Raw genomic sequence first — 20,171 nt, forward strand, 5'->3', positions numbered from 1 at the left:
GTCTAAAGAACACTCAACTCTTCCTTAATACTTCATTTTTAAATAGAAGATATATGTTTTATAATGTTAATTTTCAATCACACTGAACAGCTGTCATAATCTGCTGATCTCACTCCCTGTGTCATATATCAGAAAAAATATTTCACCCTAAGTAGTAGAGAATAGTAGTGTAAGTCATTATGTTTGACAAAATTATTTCTTATTTTAATGGAAACTGGTATAAACTATGCTTTTTTCAGTTTCTTGAAACACTAAGCCTTGGAAATTTACATTTTCTGTGATGGATAAAAGAGGCTCAAATCAAAACTTTTCCAAACCAATGTGGCTTCTTGCTGACACCAGAGACAGCCAGCAGAACAACTTGAGTCCTTGCTTTTGAGAACCACGTGGTTTCTGAATAGAGATACTAGAACAGATTAAACTCTGCCAGGTAATCTATGAACAAAGTGTCATTCTAAGAAAGGGAACACATGCAGGCAGTTTACATGCAGGCTGGCCAATGTGTTTGAGATGGGCTTTAAAGTGAAGGACTTTGCGGGTGGGATCCAAAATGGAAACGCTCACACCATTGCATCCAATTAGGAAACAGACCAGGCAAACCAGAGCAGTGGCCTATGTTCCCTAGCTGCCTTCAAAGGTAAGAACTAAAAGGTCAGCCACCTCATGGAGGGGCTGTGCGTGTTGTGGTAATTCTCCTGCAACCCTCCTGGGAGACCTGCATGCCCAGTTACCTCCCTGGAATGCTTGTAGACCAATGCATGCAGCATAGGGAATAAAAAAGTCTTCTATTATGTAATGCTTGGCTGGGTAGATGAGGGGAGAGCAGTGGATGTTGTCTACCTGGATTTCTGCAAGGCTTTTTAACACTCTCTCGTAACATCCTCAAAAGAAGCTCAGGAAGCATGGGTTGATAAGAGCACAATGAAGTGCATTATGACTTGTCTGGCAGAGTTCAGAGGGTTGTGATCAGCAGTGCAGAGTGCAGCTGGAGGCCTGTAGTGAGCAGTGCTCCCCAGGGCTCAGTCCATCTTGTTCATCTTACTGATCAGTGACCTGGGTGAAGGGACAAGTTGGTGCATGGCACAGGACTGGGAGGAGTGGTTGATACTCCAGGAGGCTGTGTGAGACATGAACAGGAGAGGAACCTAATGAAGTTAAACAAAGTCAAATTTGCAGGGTCCTGCAGCTGGGGAAGAATGAGCCCATGCACCAGCACAGGCTGTTGGAGCAGCTTGCCAATCACAAGATGCTCCAGCAGCACATAAATGGGTCAGCTAAACTGGCAACATGCCTTGACCAGCTCTGGATGCAGTATGTCCCATCTCTCCATACACATCCATTAGTGAAAACACTGATCACATAAGGCATTGTTTACATTCTAAGGAAAGTGGCTTTATGCTTTGTCTGTGGGAAATACTTGATTTCTCCTAACAGAATCTCCATTTTCCATTAAAAAAAATAATTATCTGCAAAAAACCACATTGTGTCCAGACAGATCAAAGACAATACATTTATTAAACTCTGAGAAAAACAAACAAAACACTAACATAGAGAAAGTTAAATAGAAACTGAAAGACACATCTTCAGACCGGCATATCATGGCTTGTGTGACCAGTAAAGTACCAAAATGACATTCTGAGTTTGACTGAGGTATTTAACTATTTTTGGCAATAGAAACAGAGTAAGAAACTTCTTTCAAACACACACATAGGCATTACTTGCATTAGTGTCTATCATCTATGAAATTTTATATGAAACTAAATAATATAGCTGTTAGAAAATTATAGCAGCAAATTAGCAGAATATCTAATGCACATTTACCATAAAGTACGTGCTAAACTTAAAAATCCCACCCAGTATTTGGGCCCAGTTTTGTAGCACTGGTAGCACTTGGTCACAAAAAGAGCATCAGTGAGTTCAGTTGGACGCATCATAAGCAAGACCTGAATTTGCTGCACATCATACACTTCTGCTCAGGTCAGAATAAAGAAATGAATGTTCCTACTTGCTTTCTAAGAAAAACCCTCTTGTGATGAAACCATGGCCTAGCAAGGTCACTCCTGAAACAGTAAGAGTTAATTGCAAGGCTCTGTCAGGTTCTTAACATATGTAAGAACAAAGAGAGCTTCCCCACTGAGTTTCAGTTTTCTCTCCTTTCCTTCTGAAAGGCCGCCTAACACAGTCAGAGGAGATGCTGTTAGGCTGCAAAAATGAAAACCACTTTTGAACAATACTGCACTTGATCCCCTTGTTCCACTGAAGTATTTTAATCCTGTAATATATTTAAAAATTAACTGCTGGCTAACTTCTGAAGTCCTTAAATTTAATTTTTTAAATAAACACTTTATGTGGCACAGACTAATAAATGTAATAATGATACCTTTGGCTCTGGAAGGGCTTCAGAAGTTGGTCAAATAGGAAGATACTATGCTGCTAAGTTATCAGAGCTTATTCACATGTTCTCAAAAATATTCAGTGAAAATTTAGTTGCACAGTGTTTAATACTGTGGTCAACAAGATTCTGTTTATAAAAAGTGTATTATTATTAGCATTAACTAGAATCTGATGAGGAACAGAATAATTTGTCCAAGTATGCTGTATATTTTAAAATTTTACATAGAACTTTAAATTGCATGTATATTTCTATAATAGTTACTGTAAGAAAGTAATAGAATCAGAAACTTTTAAATTCCTACAATATTCCAAAATCTTTATATAGGTTTCTTTGGATATAAAATGGCTCTGTAAAAACTTAATTTTTTCTTTTACCTATGAACAAAATTTTAAGAAACAGAAAACTCCTTTTTAGGACTGCAGCAATTGCATTACTTAAATGGGTCACCATAATTAAACTACAATATTTGGTGTAATAGAAAACATTGATGGTTTTATGACCAAAGTATTAAAATATATTTTACCAATTTATATAAATCAAAATAGATGTATTATTTAGTCAAGCTACTTTTGTGTTTTCACCTATATGATCAGTTCCCAGCTATTGATATAAAGATCTCTGCCAACAGCAGTTTTTTCTAAATTCTTACACTTTAAACCACCTGATTTTTAGCTTTATCAAAATGCACAATTTACTGTGCACGAAACAGTTATTTTAATGTTTAATTTCACAAAAATCAACACCCACAAGAACAAGATAAAATAGCCTCAAGACAAATCCATAGATAATATTTACAGAACACAACAGGAATATTTTGATGTATATTTTACGCTGCAACATTTCAGATAAAATTATAGGAACCACAAAAAACTTTTTGACTTCATTTTGATTTCAGCATACAAGCCCAAAACTGACTCTCTGCTGTAAAACACTACACACACCTAGTTAAAAAAAGAGCTAGGGCATGATTTTATTCAGCTGGTCTGTGCTCACATAGCCACAAGACACGTTGAATTCCTTTTCTGGCACTGGCAGCGCGGTAGCATTGAGCACGAGGCCTTGTGGAGACTGAACAATGTGGATTGACGTATAGTCTGCGACAGGCATCTCTGAACTTGGGGGTGCTGCTGTTGAAGCTCCAAGATTGGCAACAGTAGTGGTAAGGCTCTCTGTGGTGAAGTAAGCGTCTTCATTATAGCCTTGTTCCTGAACATGTGGCTCATTCTCTTCGTGGGAAGTCACAACAATGCATTTTTTCACATCTGCCTCACAGAAATAGGTGTTGTCCATGGTGAAGTTTTGTTCTGTGCAGCCTTCACGCTGTGCTCTCCCCAGCTTGGATTTCTGCCCTGGTGAAAGTACAACCCTGCCTGCTGGAGTAATATCACTCACTTGAGCATAAAAGTCAGTACTTGCCAGTGAATTCTGGTTGCTTACCTGGGCATGGACTGACAGATGGGGTGACTCAACACTGTTTCCAAAGGGTGCCCACGGGTGGCTGTTTTCAGACTGAGTATTCCTATGCTGGTGTTGCAGGTCTGTGTTGGCAAGGCTTGGAAGTGACTCATCATTATCTTGTCTGTCAAGGCACAAGAGATCTTCTTTTTCAGCAGCCTTTTTGAACTGATCACTATCAGAGGTGGCATCACATGTGTCACTTGCGCTGAAGTCTGTCTCTGGAATATCTGGTTCACAACAACTGGCCCGTCCAGAATCATCATCCTTAGCTCCCAAGGAACTGTGAGATTTCAGATGATCTTCACTCAGGAGCCTGTCAGTGTCTGAGGCTCTATTCTTTTCATCAGGGTCTTCTATGTCCAATTCAATAAACTCAACCCACAAGTCATCGCTGTATAGCTGTGTCTTGTAGTTGTCATGGCAGGCTAAAATGGAATTCACTTCATCTAGCTTTCCTTTCTACAAAGCAAATAAAAAAGGATCTTATAAAGGAAGTAATAGAAATGTTTGTCCTTTTCATGATGTTGACTTATATAAAGATGACTGTAGTTATGTAATGATAGCAAAGGGGTTCAAAATTATTTTATGCAAACTAATTCTATGGAAACTCCCCAAATGTTAGAATTTTCTTCTACAAAACTTTTCTGCCTGGGAAAACAGTTGTCATCTGCTACTACCACAAAGATACTCACTGTCGATTTTAGTGTTCAATATTACCTTCAAAAGATCTGGGTCAATCCCTTTAATCTTTGGAACTGGCACAGGAGGGAAAATAAGCATTTTTAACCTGAAGGAAAAAAAAGGCTTTTAATTGACAGTCTTTTTTGAAGAAGTTAGAAAGAAGACAGACTTACATTGCATTTATATTTAATTACTTCAAAACTTAAAAGTTTGAAAATGAAATTTAAAATACTCCTAAGGAAAAGAAGTAATATTTTTCTCTCATTGCAAATTAAGACACAAGTTTTCTGCAACCTTCTTTTTTGAAATCACTTAAATTTATGTGGGAATCAATTTTGGAGTCTGGTCTTTGACAATTCAGTGCTGTATAGAAAGAGAGTAAATTCCTAGAGCTCTGTCAATAGATTCCCTTTTTACATACCTTTCAATGGAACCTGATATGAACCTCAGTATATGGTGACCTCTCCAAATTTTTTATCATGGACACAGTAGCCTTGCATATGCCCAATAAATTTAAATAGGAGAACAGAAAATGGGAATTGGTGGATAGAGTGAATTACTTTAGAACTAATAAATAAAACTGGAAAACATCTGTAAAAATTTAGGCTAGTATTTTGCCATCTCTATGACAGTTCTGCTTTATTGAATTATTACAGCAACAAATAATATATAATTAAGGCAGAAGTTTACCGTTATGGAGAAAGGTCTAGTAACTTGTTTGGGCATTTGCAGGCTGTGGAAATACATACTATTCTAATCCTTCATAAAGTGCATTCCTAATTTTTTAGGGGACAAAAATCCCTCCAAACCAAACCACTCCCTCTGCCGCCTCGATTCTAATAGAAGGATGATTTTCCCTTAACCATAATCCAAGTAGCTGGTAATGCCTATCTCCTTCATTATACCTCCCTGCTTCTTTTGCAAATAGATAAACAAAAAGAAAATTCAAAATTCTCTTTCTATTATGTTAATTGCCTATTTTAGAAAGTAAGGAGTGGGAAATGGTAAATACAAATCCAGGTATTAGTTTTGCTGCCTTGTTAATGATGTTGGTGAGGTCCAGAGAGGGTCACAGATGTCTTAAAGAGTGCCTAGAGAGAAATTTAGGCACCTTTGGCTTAACCATGGCATGTCCACATTCCTCAGATGTTTCTGGTTTTGAGCAGATCCTCAGTGTTCTGCCCAGAAAGCCAAGTGAGAGCCAGAAATCCAGTAATTTTCCACCTAATCTCTGGAGAGGTAGTGTAAACTGGTTGGGCTCTCAGGATTAGGAGTTGTGCTTTACAGTTGAATCCACAAATCAGGTATTCTGACAGGACTGGGCATTGCTTCTAATGAAACAGACAAAGAATTTTACCACTCACTGCCTGGAGAAGACATTTGGGAGGGAGAACTGTGCTCTGCTCCTTTCTTAGCCTAGCATAATTCAAGCTTTCATCTCTTGATTCCAATGACCTAAACCTATGGCATCTGTCCTACAGAGGCTCATTCAGAGTCTGTGAGATCATAACTGAGGAAAATATGAATTGGTATCTTTCAGAATCAGGAGAAAACCAAGCCGGGATTTTTTTTTTTTTTTTTGCATTATGGATTGTATTATGGATTTTGCATTATGGAAAACCTATGCAGGCTGTATTCTGCTTCTCTTCAGAATACATTGTGATTTCACCACTAAATGCTTGAGTTTGAAGGAAAGGGTGCACACCTGCAGTCCAGAAAAGCTTTGCACATTAAGGTCCTTAGTGGAGAAAAGCTTCTTCCAGCATTCAAGATTAGCATGGAAGATATTTATAAACTCTGATCAGAGATATGCTTCAGACTTGAGGATTTTCTGAGACAAAGCCACCTGCTGTTCAGTGCACTGACCTTAGCTCCTGGTGCCACATGGACATTGCTCCATTCTGACACATTAAACTTTTGTCACGAATTTTATCAGGAGCCTTGTTCTTAAATCTGGGATTGGGATGCTATTGCAGGGAATGGCTTCCTGAAATTGAACTCTGTCAAAGCATAGAGCTTGCCTAAATAAAAAATTATTGCGTAATGAAAATAATTTTTATTTAGGTCTGCTCCAAATGCACCATATTATTTTAATTTCAGTATGTGAAATGAAATTTCACAATGTTTTGGTATGTGCAAAATTACTCAGTACTCATTATCAAAGTAAACACAAGACCACTGACAACACACATGTGTGCACTGGGTCTTGACCATGGTGTTGCTCCATAGCGTACAACAGTACTGATATGACATCCAAGTTGAATTCTTCCAAAACCTATCCCTGAAAACACATATCAGGGGATTAATTAATTTTAAGACCTGTTATTTTTATATATGTTTCATTCTTTCATTTTTGTATATGATACCATTTTATAATTTTTACAAATAATGCAATTCTGTGCTTAGTTTCATTTTATTCCTGTTATCTACAGGAACTGCAATTTATCCACAGAGACCAAATATTCCCCTATGACTCAATCTCTTTCCCTTGGCTTCAAGAAATAGAGTTTAGTGGAATGGTCTAAGAACAAAGTCATATGCATAGACATATGTTTGTATGAAACTTTTGAACAGCATGTGAATAAAAAATAGTATGTTAAAAATTTGAGTTAACTAAAAAGCAGCACCCTTCAAAACCTATGTAAATCAATCATGTAAATTTGGCAGAATAAAACGTACTGCAGTGAAAGAGGAAGATCAACATAATCAGATTCCCCATGCTGAAGGCCCCATATATACTAATTCCAGTTATATGTCATTTACAGGAATAGACAAAAATACTCAAAATGATTCCTTGTCCCCCAGATTTGAAATAACTGAATTTTATTTTTTAAGCTACAGGTACATAAAATCCAACAAATGAAAAGTCTCTACCTTGGTTGTTTAGACAGCATGACTGAGATCACTGTTACAGCCAGCCCACACACTCCAAAGACAAGAACTAAGAACCATGGAAACTCAACTTCTGAAACAACAAAACATGAATATATAAGCAGGAATCTTCATTACTGTCACATCTTTAATTTCAGCCTTGTCTTTCATCACCTGAGGATTCTAAAATGGTAAAAACTGATGAAAATTTTTGTTACTTAAATGCGAAAGTTCTATGTTCAGCAGAAATAAAAATGTGCTTTTGTCCTAGTTCTGGCCATCACTTGGAAGTTCTTGAATACCACCTCATGTCACTACCAGGGGTGGACAAAGGGACTCCCTGGCTTCCAAGAAGAAAGGTGTGACTTCTGGTTGAAAAATGTGGTGGCATTGTCTGACATTGCTCGTTGTCTCTGCAGTGAGCATCTGTCACTGAGAGTGTGAGCCACCCTCTCTTTTATATGCTTTTGCTATTAATATTGTTGCTTTTACTGTTTGTTTTCTTCTCTCATTGCTGCTTCCAGTAAACTGCTCATATATTGACCTGTGATATTCACCTTTTGTGTTGTCAGTTCTGCACTTCTTCCCACTGGAGCAGAAAGGGGAAGAAGGACTGAGCAAATGGGGGCTGGTTTGGGAGAGCCTCAGTTGCAGCACTGAATTGGGAAGAATCCTTCCTTATCCATGGCAGCTTTTGGTCTCAGCAGTTTCCATGAATTTACAAGTCCACTGAGACTCCTTGCTAAACCAGACTGATTTCATAAATCTAAACAATATCTTAATAAAGATAATGTCTGAGGAACATTCTGCCTGCTTGCAACATGGTATCAGTAGTCCTGAGGGCATATAATGCCACAGACCATGCTAATACTTGTTCATTCAAGCTGAGAGAACACTACTAATAGCACACAAAATCACAAGCAAGCAATTTTATTCTCACAAAAATTAATGTATGGTGGTGTCAAAAAACATACCATTTCTATTTCTAAAGGTTGAACATTAATTATTTTGTGAACCAGTTGAATCAACTGTAAAAAAAAGCTACTTTTATTTACCATGCAGGTGGCTACAAAGAATTTAGACATTAATTGAGAAATGCAATTTAGCAGAAATGAAGAACAATGCTGATAAATGAAATGTTTTATCTCTTAAATACTAGCAATTCCATTATGCATAATATTACATTGTAAATTACAAAGCATAGAGATTTTTTTCTAGCTTTAGTCTTAGATATTTCTCATTTTTTTAGTAATTTAAAATTTCCTACAAAAATTTCACTCTTATTTTTTTGGGCCAAGGAACACTGGACAGAAAGCTTTTGAACTCCATATATATGATCATAAATGGCCTTTCAGAGAAAAAACACAATTAAAAATTCAGGTATGAGTTTCAACAGTGTGTTCCCAGCTCAGATTTTGACCAGACATGCTTTCAGGCATCAATAAAGTCTATATTGATATGTCTGTGTTAAACAGGTTTGAGTAACTCATTGTTACATCAGTAAGACCAGCAAATGACCAGCTCCTTCAAGAATTGCACTAGAAGACTTTAGATTATTAATACATGAAACTTATCTAAAGTTTAATTCTGTGTTTCTGAAAATAACATACAAAAGAAGCAAAAATACATTCTCAATCAAATCAGCTCACTGCTGCTGTGTGAGTTGTGTGGATTAGGATCATTTTGGAGAATTTGAGTTGCAGTGACTGAAGAAAACTGGCCTTAGGATGGCCTTAGGTTTTCCAAGTATTTTAATTTCATTCATATGAAAGCCTTGACCACTTAATGTAGATGGGGTTAATTAAAAAAATACCACATGTACAGAACATTAACTGTTTCTATAAATTAGAAATGAGAACTAATAACATGGAAAATGATGTGAAGCAGCTTGTTAAAATTACTTGTGAAAGACCTCATATTTTGAAGACTTAATTTAGTAGCTCAAACCTGAGAACACTTCTGGAAAAGGCACTGTCTCATTCCTTCAATAGAAAAAATGTGATTCTCAATGGTTGCTTCTGTCTTTAACAGCACTTGAAAATGAGTAACAGTCATAAGCAAGAATGAGAAAAACACTCACTGCCCTTGATAGTATAACAGGATGATCAGAAAAGCACAGACTTCTAGAAAAAAACTTAGCCAACGGTATTACAAGAAATCACAATTATTCTCTTCCCAGCTGAAGTGCTCATTTTAGATGATGAAGTATGAGATTTAATTCTGGTTTAGACTCTATGAGATGTGCAATAGCAGTTACTTCTGATTCTTAAAGCTATTTGTATTTTTGCTCTCTGATGATCTGTGAAACAGTCTTCCTGAGTTTACTTTTGAACTTGTATATGGAATTTGAACATTCTGAATCTCTCCCAATGATTCTCATGTAGTAAGTAGGCTGGAATACCAACGTATTCAACCATATAACATGTGGTTGAAACCACCCTTCAACAGAAAGACAATAATCACAGCTATAAAAAAAGCTTTGCTTATTTACCTTCTGTGCAATGATCACATCCAATGCCTAGTTGAGAAAATGATACATAGAGGATTTCACTGAACTCCCCGAATTTTTCAGAAGTTCGTTGTCTTGATCGGATTCGTATCTCATAATCTCTTGCTGTCTTCAGAGAGTACAGTGGAACCATTGTTGAGAGCCTGGGTTTTAACTGTAAAGACAGAAGGACTGTGATTTATTTATTTCAGTTGTACTGCCAATTTTACACTGCTGCTTGATTTCTGAAGGCATTTTTGCTACTGGGAGTTTTAAGGATACCACAAGAAGAGTTCAGAGAACATTCACACTGTTTACTATCAACTTAGTAGTCACCAGGCAGTTCTGTGATTTGGGGGACTAAAAGCAGAGGAATCTAAGCTCTGTAGATACAGTCAGTGAAGAAAGGCAGCTTCCCCCAGTTACATGCCATAAGTAGGTGGTGTGAACATCTTTCAGGTTGTAAATCCTTTTTACTGTTATAACACAACATTACTGATTGCAGAATGCCAAAAATGCTGTTAAAATAACACGGGAGGTATAAAAATACTGCAATCTCCACTACAGATTTAATGGCTGCAACCAAACATCTCTGGAGTTGTCTGATCCCTGGTGACTCCAGACTCCAATATTCTAACAACCAACCATTCAGATTTTGGAGAAGACACACTGCTTTTCTCTCCTAGTAGCTGAGCATTGTGGAGAACCATTGCTATACATCACCAATGTTTTTAATATGCAAAGAATATACATTTGGAAAGCAAATATATACCTATTTCATGCTATTAAGCCACAAAAAAATAGTTCACTGAAGTTCTACTGATAAATTTACATACACCCCAAATAATGGTGTCACTTGGAAAAAGCCAAGAAGAATAAATCAGAGCCTTTATGAAAGACTCCTGGATGGAACTGGATGTATAGAATGGGGAAAGTTCACCATGAAATAAATAGATGAACAAACAGCATTTGTCATGGATTAATTCAAGTAAAAGCCACATCATAAAAGAGAGACATCATAAAAGGTAGCCAATAATTTGTCTCTGTCTCATTAACACCCATTATCCAGGGTGGATTTTATTAGTTTAGAATGATTCTCAGAAAATAATTTTGGTCCTCTTATCACTGTAACTTACTGTTTTTACACTTACTTATTAATGTTTATTCTTCTTTCAATTTAGAAATTATTTATTTTAAATTATGAAATACATTAAAAAATAATAAAGGCTATGCATTAAAAAGCAATGATTCATCCCCAAAAATACAGAAAAATTATAAACAAGTTTCAGGAAGGGGGGACTTAACACAGTAATAAGTACTATGAATTTATTTTTTATTAGTTATATTTCCTAATTTACTATATTACTTATAATTTACTAAATTTACTATAAGCATTATGGTATATTTAAGCAAGGATTATCCTTTGTGTAAAAAAATAGTAATAACTAGATACGTATAACTTGACCATGTATAAATAGACATTTCCGTCTTAATGTGCTTCAACATTCATTAGAAAAGGCATTTGTAGCAAGGAATCCAAAGAGTGAAATTGTAGCATTGCTATAATGCTGTCATTCAGAAATTTGCTCTTGTCCCAGGCTAGACCAGGATTTTTGTGCTCTCATAGTGTCTCAGTGAATTATGCCATATTTATGCTCCTAAAATGAAAGGCTTACAAAACCATACACTACACACAGGTTAAGTCCAACATAATCTATAATACTTTGTCTCTTGAGGCAAGTATCAGAGTCAGGAATTCCTTATCTGTGTTCTGAAAGAACACTGATCTTGAAATCTTTCCTCTCCTAGAACTACTCGAAAAGAGAATTAGTCACAACGCTTTCTGGGATTATTGACAGTACTGGAGCAAAACCAAAGCTTTATTAGAGTATTTATATGACTAATATTGAAACTATTATTAAAAAAAACCAAAATGTGCATTTTTTGAGATATATGTGCATTTTTGCTTTTGAACATCTGCAGATTTTCAGCTTCTTAAATATTATTGATTTACTGCCTAAACTCAACACATTTCATAGGCTTTAAAAGAGAGGCTAACATTAAGTATATATATATTAAGAGGCTAATATATTAAACCAGTATAGATAGAAAGGCAGAGAAATATTAGGAAAAAACACAACACAGACATTATAGGCCTGTTTGGCTGTAGACTTAGTAATAAGGAAAGAGAAGTTAAAGAGAAAATGCTAACACTGAGAAAGACCAGAAGTGAGGAGAGAGACAAGGCCTTTCACAGGTGAAGGCAAGCAAAACAGTTTGACTACATTTCAGTTGGTAAATTTGACTACATTCAAATTGTTTAAATTTTCCTTTTGTAGTTAATGACAAATTTGTAACAGTATTATCTGGGCTTTTTTTTTCTTCTGCCAATTAACCCAGTTCATGTTAATAAGAAAGCAAAGGAAGGATTCTGCTCTGACATGATGTTCTTACTGCATTAAAGAGCTTTCCATATGCAAATATGCCATGACACACTGACATTTAGCCTATGCATTCAGATAAGATGGGTACAATATCTTCCCTGTAACAGAAAAACTAACTACTTGAAAAATTAAGTGATTTTCAAAAAGTAAACGTAAAAGATTTGTAATACATTATTTTATATTTTCATAGATTATCAAAAAACTTTCCCTTGATTTCTGGTATGAAATCTGTCTTATCTATATTGCAATATATTTATTTGCTTATTGTGTAAAATTTTAAACTGTAACTCAAAGTCCTTCCTTCCTTCCTTCCTTCCTTCCTTCCTTCCTTCCTTCCTTCCTTCCTTCCTTCCTTCCTTCCTTCCTTCCTTCCTTCCTTCCTTCCTTCCTTCCTTCCTTCCTTCCTTCCTTCCTTCCTTCCTTCCTTCCTTCCTTCCTTCCTTCCTTCCTTCCTTCCTTCCCTCCCCTCCCCCCTCCCTCCCTCCCTCCCTCCCTCATTCTCTCCCTCCCCCCCTCCCTCAATCCCTACCTCCATGCAAATTTTAAGTATTAAAACAGCTACTCTGAGGAATCTGGATTCACATGGTGATATTTACCAAGCAAAATACTCCTGTTCAGACTACTGAAACACCATGCACTTTTTAAATAGCTGAAGCTTAAGAAAATGATAGAAAAATATTTTATCCTTGAAAAAACTTGCATATATTTGACTCTTCCTATACTTACTAATCTAACACAGGTGTTTCTGCGTTTTTCATTATCCTGCCTGTCAACTATCTTGACACGTACAGTTACAGTGTTTGCTAGAAAATGTCATAAAAAATGTAGGCATATTGTTTAAGAATTCAATTACAAACAAGTTTTTTCATAGTGGCACGAGAATGTTAGGGATAGAACAAGCCTACACTGCAGTATGACTAATGTATAATAAGTATTTGTTTCATACCTCCTTCCATTTTGTCTCATTAACTTCTTTGTACTGCAATTCATACTCCAGAGTAATCCATCCCTTCCGAACATCTGCTGTTGGTGGTGGATCCCATCTTACCTGGATATCGCCATGGATCCCAGTCTGACTAGTATTTAGCAGGGTCCAGTTAAGGTGGACAGGGGGATCAGGTAGTACTGTTTAAACAGAGTATTTGGAATAAAACAGCCAGTTTTCAATGTGAAATGAACATTCTTACTACACACTGATAAATTATTTCAGGACTTAAAAAGTATATTAACTGTGTATTTTCTGATTAAAGTCAAATATATTGCAATGTCAAAGCTATTGCAAGTTTGGTAACAAGAAGACACCCTGTCAATTGGCAGTAGATATATTCTGCACAAATCTTACCCAGACAACTAATAAAGAAGATTAAGAATGTATTGCCTATTGAAGTATATTTCTGAATAGATAGTCTAAAACACTAGATATAAACAATTATGGATCAAAATTTAAATCTAGAGTTCTGACTAGAAATAAAAACAGTAACTGGAGTAATACAGAAAGACAAATATTTAGTAGCTAGTATAGAAGTACACTGAAAAATTTTCATATTTGAAAAACTAAGCTAAATTTTCTCAGCTGAATAAAAGAGAGCATTGGGTATTCTAATCACCTGTAGGAATAAATTGACTGGATATGTAGTTAATGATGGTACACTACCACTCTGAACAAGAAATAACATCTGTAAAATCCCAGGCAGTCAAAATTCATATTGCCATAAATATAAATCCTAGCTTAGAAATACCAGACATCCTGATCCTTTAGATTACAGTTGATTCGGGAACAAAATAATGTTTGGCTTTCAGAGCTTTGCAGAATCAAGGTTTTAATGCAAGCTTTGCTCTACAAGGAGATGTAGCCTCCATTAGAAAGGACTTAAAGTGAAAGCAAAGACAAGCTCATTTGAGCATGCACACATTTGAGAGACCACTGGTATTTAGGAAAAGAAACCACACCTCATATTTGCTTTTGTCCTTTAAGCTTTTTTCCAATTTAGGCAATATTTTCTGGTGTGGATCACATTACACTGTTAGAAAATCAAATCCCTTCCCATGTATCATATATTTTAGGTACTAACTTTTCTGAGAGGTAATATTTAAATACAGCCTAAGTACTACAGAAGCTTACAGATATATGATACATAATGGAAGCATACCTATTTCATCAACACTGAAACATTTTTTATCATATACTTCATTTTTACTGACAAGCTGAACACAATACGGTGTCCATACAGAGGTGTAGGATGCGTTGAAGTAACAGCTATTTTGTCCTGAAGTGACATAATCAGGGCATTCTTTCCAGTCTTCCTCATTACTAGAATGACAGCAAAAATGCAATATCCATAAGAGAGAGATTTACAGACCTTTACAAAGTACAAATTATAGATGTTACAAGACACAGTACTGTAAGTTGTAAAACTTACAAAAGGGATGAAAACATGTCAATATTGGTGATGATTTACAATGAAACCACTATTGAAGAAACCTACATAACTGAGTTTAGGTACTCATGTACTCTTAGTGGCCTGGAAAATAGTTGAACTTTAAGGTACCTACTAACCCAAAGCATTTTTTGATTCTGTTATTCTATGTTTCTATGATTTCTGAGATGTCTTGAGTAACTAAGAAAGCCAGCCTTGCTATTAGGCTCAAGTCTGCTATACAAATGTATAATTGCCATCATCAAAAAGCATCTGTAGATCAAAAAGATCAAAACCCTGTTCATTAGAGGGAACAGAAATGCACATCCTCCTATTCCTGTGAACAAAAGGCCTACTTCCTTAATAGCCATTACTGGTAATGTCTATGTCCTTTTTCAGGCTAATCATTGTAGCAACTTGAAATTTAAAAAAGCTTAAAGTGGAGCTGAATCATAATTGAACAGGACTCAATGGAACATTATCCCAGCATTCAAGCAGCCTTTTCATGTGGACCTGTACATTCAGACTTTATCACAGCAATTGATCAATGGGGACTTCATAAGACTTTAATAAAAATTCAAAAGGGCCTGTATCCAACATCCACATCTGTTCATACATATAAAGAATCTCAAAGTTGCAAGTTAGATGGATAAAGAACAAACTGAAGTTGCCTATTAAAAAATCCTTACCCAAGCCATATAGTATTCAGTTTCGGATTCTGCAACCCGGACCTAAATTTAGTAAGACTGTGTTCTTAATTATCTGTCAAATAATGTTTGTGGCTGCAAATTGCATAATAATTACCAGTAAATTCTAACATTGTAAAAAAAATGTACTTAAAACATGGGTTTATACCCTTAAAAACAGTATGGCTCATATCACAGCAAAAAATTAACAATAGCAACCTAACAAGCATGGCAAAATAAATTACTTCTCTCTTTTCCTGTTTTGGCTTTTATTACCTCTTTTTGTACAATAGCTGTAGTATTCTTGGAACAGTGAGGTTATATAAATTTCCAGCAGTCCAAAAACATGAAAATGTCTCCATTTCAGGTGATCTGCATTTGCTGATTTGTGGCCATTGCAAGAGGTCTGTCAAAAAAAAAAAGTAGGGGACAGAAGGATACACATTAAACAAATCCAAACCCCAGACTAACCTGCTGTTAAAATTAAACTCGGCACCTTTAATGAATAAATAAATTTTCTTCCAATCCCTTATATACAATGAGGCAAGATTTAAATTCTTATGTGCATACATGTAGATGACTGTAGAAGCCATAAATTTGAAAGATGCATCAAGCTCTCTTTTGTACTTTTGAAGTGACATTATCACAGCCTGACACTTAGCATAGGGATTTGCCAGCCCTACAGCTGTAACCAAACAGAACAGAAAAGTCTGTTTCAGATGGAAGAGACCTAAAACAATCATCCAGTCCAACTGCCTGGCCACTTTAGTGCTAACCAAAGAGTAAAGCCTGTTATTAAGGGCACTGTCCAAATGCCTCTTAAATACTGGCAGACTTGGGGCATCGACCACCGCTCTAGGATGCCTGTTCCAGAGTTTGACCACCTAAAGAAACTTGTCCTAATGTCCAGTCCAAAGCCCTCTGGTATAGTTTTGAACCATTCCCACATGTCCTGTGACTAGCCCTCTTACCAGCTTTGTTTCCTCTCCACAAGAGGCAATCAAGGACATTAAAATCTTCTTAAACTGCAGGGCCCAACACTGCACATAGGGAGGTCGCACCAAGGTTGAGCACAGTGGGCTGATTGCCTTTGGACCAGCTGGCTGTCCCCAGTTTGGTTAGTTCAATACAGATGACTGAATTAGCACTTCACTTGCTTTGAAGGTGTGGTACTGCAGAGCTTCCATCAGACTCATACAGCTTAGCACATACCCACCTGAGGCATTTCACAATGCCTGCTCATGATAGAAGCTCAGCTTGAGCTGAGCTCAGGTTTGTGTCCACAATGCTATGCAGAAATAATCTTGTTTTGAGGGAGATAAGGGGACTTCTAAGCATGGGCATGTTATGCCACATGCCACTTCTATATCCACAATTTCTGTTCTTTATCAAAACAAAAACTATGGAAGATCATAAAATAACCGCTATAATAAGTCAGCCACATCAACCCTTGTGACAAGTATAAACACAGAAGTTGCAGGTATGACTCACTGCTTCCAAAGTCAAGCCTTAATTTTTTCCTGATTTGGAAGGTTCTAATTGCCAGTGTTCCCTATTTGGCCTGAAATGTTTTCAGAGGAAGATCAAATGCACATGGAATTGTCTACCTCCCTTCACAGACTATCTGGGAAATACAATCATTTATTTAAGAAAATTTCTCCAAAAGGCATTTAAAATTTAGATGTTAGTCAGACATTTATGCGTGGTAAAATGATCCCTGAAAAGGGAAAATATGATGCTACTAGACCCTGCATGCAAAGTTCATTGCAAATGTTTTGGCAGTATCACAGCTGTGAATATCAGAATTTCAGACAAGATATAAGGAAGAAATGTGTTAGTGTCAGGGTGGTGAAACCCTGGAACAGATTGCCCAGAGAGTTTGTGGGTGCCCTACCCAGAAAACACCCAAGACTAGGTTGGACAGGGTTCTGAGCATCCTGGTCTAGTTGAAGATGTCCTGGGTGATTGCAGGGGGGGTTGGACTATTTACAGGTCCCTTCCAACACAAACCATTCTGTGATTCTGTGATAATACTGGATACAACATATTTACCTTCAAAGTCAGAAAAAATATTAAGATACAGTTATGCATAAGCACTAGGCACTTCCTGCTACACAAGAGGATATTGTGGCCCTCATGAACGCTGACTCCTTTATGGTTCAGATAGACACCCATGCCTGAGCAATCTGTATTTATCAGGCTCAGTGGTTTAAATTGTGTACTTTATATTACACACTGCCAAGCATCCACATCAGTCACTAATACATGAGTATTAGAATTTCTGTTTTGCTCATCCCATAAAATTGTCAGATTTTACACTTTGGACAATGAACAAGGCCTGAGAATATGTCACTAAATACATTTCACAAGCTGGTTAGATTAAAGCTCTCTGCCCTCCCCTTCCTTCTCCTGCCTCCCCAAAGCATTGAGAATTCATCTTGCCACCCTAAAATAACTGAAGTTTGACTGGAAATATTAAAAAATCTGGCTTTTTTCTTAGCTAGCATGTTCTATTTCACTCAACTTTAAATAAGTTTAAAACTGAAGAAAATTTTGAAATGAAATGTTGCTACAAATGGAAAAATATTGCACTGCTCTTTTTCCAGAGAATATTGAAACAGAACATTTTTACTATTGTGTCTGATTTTTTTAGTGTTTGACAGCTTTGGCAAAACTTCAGAATGCTTCTGGGATTGATGTTGATTTCAGTTTTTGCACAGTTTTACATAATTTGTCAAACAATTTCCATGTAGTAGATGGCTTTGTTAGAAACAGCACACGATCACAAAACTGCAAATCGTCGTAACATAAATCCAAAATAAAACAGGATAAAAGATTCAATAACAGTACTGTATTTATAACTTTTAAAAGCGTGAGTGTTCCAGCTTTCAAATTTGAATTTTCTTATATAATTCAAAATCAAATTATTATATCAAAGCAAAACAAAGGAAAAAAACTGTTTAAAAACAGAACAAGAAAAAATAATTAGATTTTCTGCTTTTACTTCAAATACATGAATAAAATTGCCACAACTGTATAACACCTATAATCAAGAAGACATTTGTCTCTCCCTTTTTCTATAAACAGATAGCATGCAAGGAAGTACAAGCTATGGCTTTTCCTGTTTATATCCTCAGCTACATGCAAATATAGTTGTTTTTACTGCAACACATTAACAGTTTGAGAAAATGATATATTGGAAAACTCTCCTAAATTAGAATATTTCTGTTGATGTATTTATAGCTGTATTTATAGATAGAACATATAATATGTAAAGACCATGTGGACCATGTTCTCATCTGTAGGGATAAATAAAGTCACACTGTCACTTTTTAACAAAATGAAATGAACTGAATCAAATCAAACTTAGATTTTGAGAGGTCCAGCAGAATCTTAGATATGGGCTGTACCATGTCTTTATAATCAATTCTCTGGAATGCGGAATACAAATTAAGATTTAGTCTCTTACATTCTAATTTCAGAGGAATGTATCCCCAAGTTTTTCTTTTCCACTCCATCATGACAGGATCATTAATTCTTTCTCTTATAGATGTTCCTTCAAAAGTCACAAGAATTTTTGAACAGGGGGTATTTTTGTTTGGGATTCAGTATTCCTGATTTAACCAGTTTATATGAGTACATATATTTTAATTTTATGACTATTTGAAATAAATATTATCTTATGAAAAACATTTCCAGTTTCTGTGTCAAGTTTCCAGCCACAGATTTTGTGACTGACTGAAGAAACTTTAGCATATTGACTTGTGTTAGGCTTGGCATTCCTGGGGTAGCATTCATGAATTCTTTGTTTCCCACACAAGTAAATTATCAGCATTGTGCACCCCTCTGGTGAGCTCCATCTGAGCAAACTGTCCCAGAATGTGATAGCTGTAAGCAATAGTTCAGCTGAATGCATTGAAGCATAAAGACAGCAGGGTACTGAAAGTAAAAGCTGTCAAACCGAAATTTTAAATAGACTAGAAGAGCAAAACAAAGAAGAGCAAAACAAAGTATGGATGCAAACTTGCTAATTTCCTATCTAATCTAGTAAGTTCCAGTCAAACTTCCATTAATAAAACCACTCGCTTTACTCAAGATAATGGCTTGACCAAATATGCCATTTCTACAGGAAAAAACATGGAAAAAAGTGTCAGAAGTCTAATTTTTTTAGAGATTGAATTTACTTTTTTACTTTCTTTTACTTTCCCCCTTCTGCTCCCTTCTTTAAAAGTCTCTCTAAGAAAATATAGCTTTAAAAGGAGCTAGAAGTGTGGAAGAGTAACGAACTGACATATGTGATGGGGTGTATTAAAACAGTTTTATCATCATTTTGGAGAAAGTCCTACTGCCACCAAACCTCTAGTACTTCTGCAGGGACTCCAGTGGAGGAGTACACAAATTATACAGAAATATCCCACTTATTGTCCTTACTGTAGGACTTCGGTAGGTGAAATGATAATAAGCGTATGACTGATTGATAAAAATCAAGCTAACTAAACAGAAAATTATAAAAGGGGCTGCACTTTCGCTGAACAAAAGGAGGTGTTTCTAGTTGTGAATTTTAGAAGCTTCAAGTAGAATTATCCATTATCAGAACTTCCTGTACCAGTCAAACCTCCAGCAAAGTTAAACTCACAGAAGAATAACATGTCCCAATATGCAAATCACTGATAAATGAAATCTTATGCAACAGCACATCTCTACATATAATCCACTCTCAAAGCACATACA

At 36.1% G+C, this 20,171-nt stretch overlaps 2 protein-coding genes across 6 annotated transcripts in view; one reads left to right on the top strand and one right to left on the bottom strand.

Moving 5' to 3' along the window:
* Positions 1–20,171, top strand: part of FGF10 (fibroblast growth factor 10) — a 525,855-nt gene that overhangs the window by 448,222 nt on the left and 57,462 nt on the right. The gene's annotated exons all lie outside the window — the stretch shown is intronic.
* Positions 1,497–20,171, bottom strand: part of GHR (growth hormone receptor) — a 143,932-nt gene continuing 125,257 nt past the window's right edge. For 4 of the 5 annotated variants that reach the window (XM_021553893.3, XM_021553892.3, XM_077790086.1 and 1 more), the window contains exons 4-10: positions 15,717–15,846; positions 14,488–14,648; positions 13,284–13,462; positions 9,897–10,068; positions 7,409–7,499; positions 4,571–4,640; positions 1,497–4,312 (exon numbers count right to left, since the gene is read on the bottom strand). In XM_021553893.3, coding sequence (XP_021409568.2) covers positions 3,353–4,312; positions 4,571–4,640; positions 7,409–7,499; positions 9,897–10,068; positions 13,284–13,462; positions 14,488–14,648; positions 15,717–15,846 — 1,763 coding nt within the window. In that variant the 3' untranslated portion in view covers positions 1,497–3,352. The remainder of the gene's footprint in view (positions 4,313–4,570; positions 4,641–7,408; positions 7,500–9,896; positions 10,069–13,283; positions 13,463–14,487; positions 14,649–15,716; positions 15,847–20,171) is intronic. The other variant, XM_077790087.1, reaches the window with a different exon arrangement.

The sequence above is a fragment of the Lonchura striata genome, chromosome Z (assembly GCF_046129695.1).
Source record: "Lonchura striata isolate bLonStr1 chromosome Z, bLonStr1.mat, whole genome shotgun sequence".
In the NCBI taxonomy this organism is placed as follows: domain Eukaryota; kingdom Metazoa; phylum Chordata; class Aves; order Passeriformes; family Estrildidae; genus Lonchura; species Lonchura striata.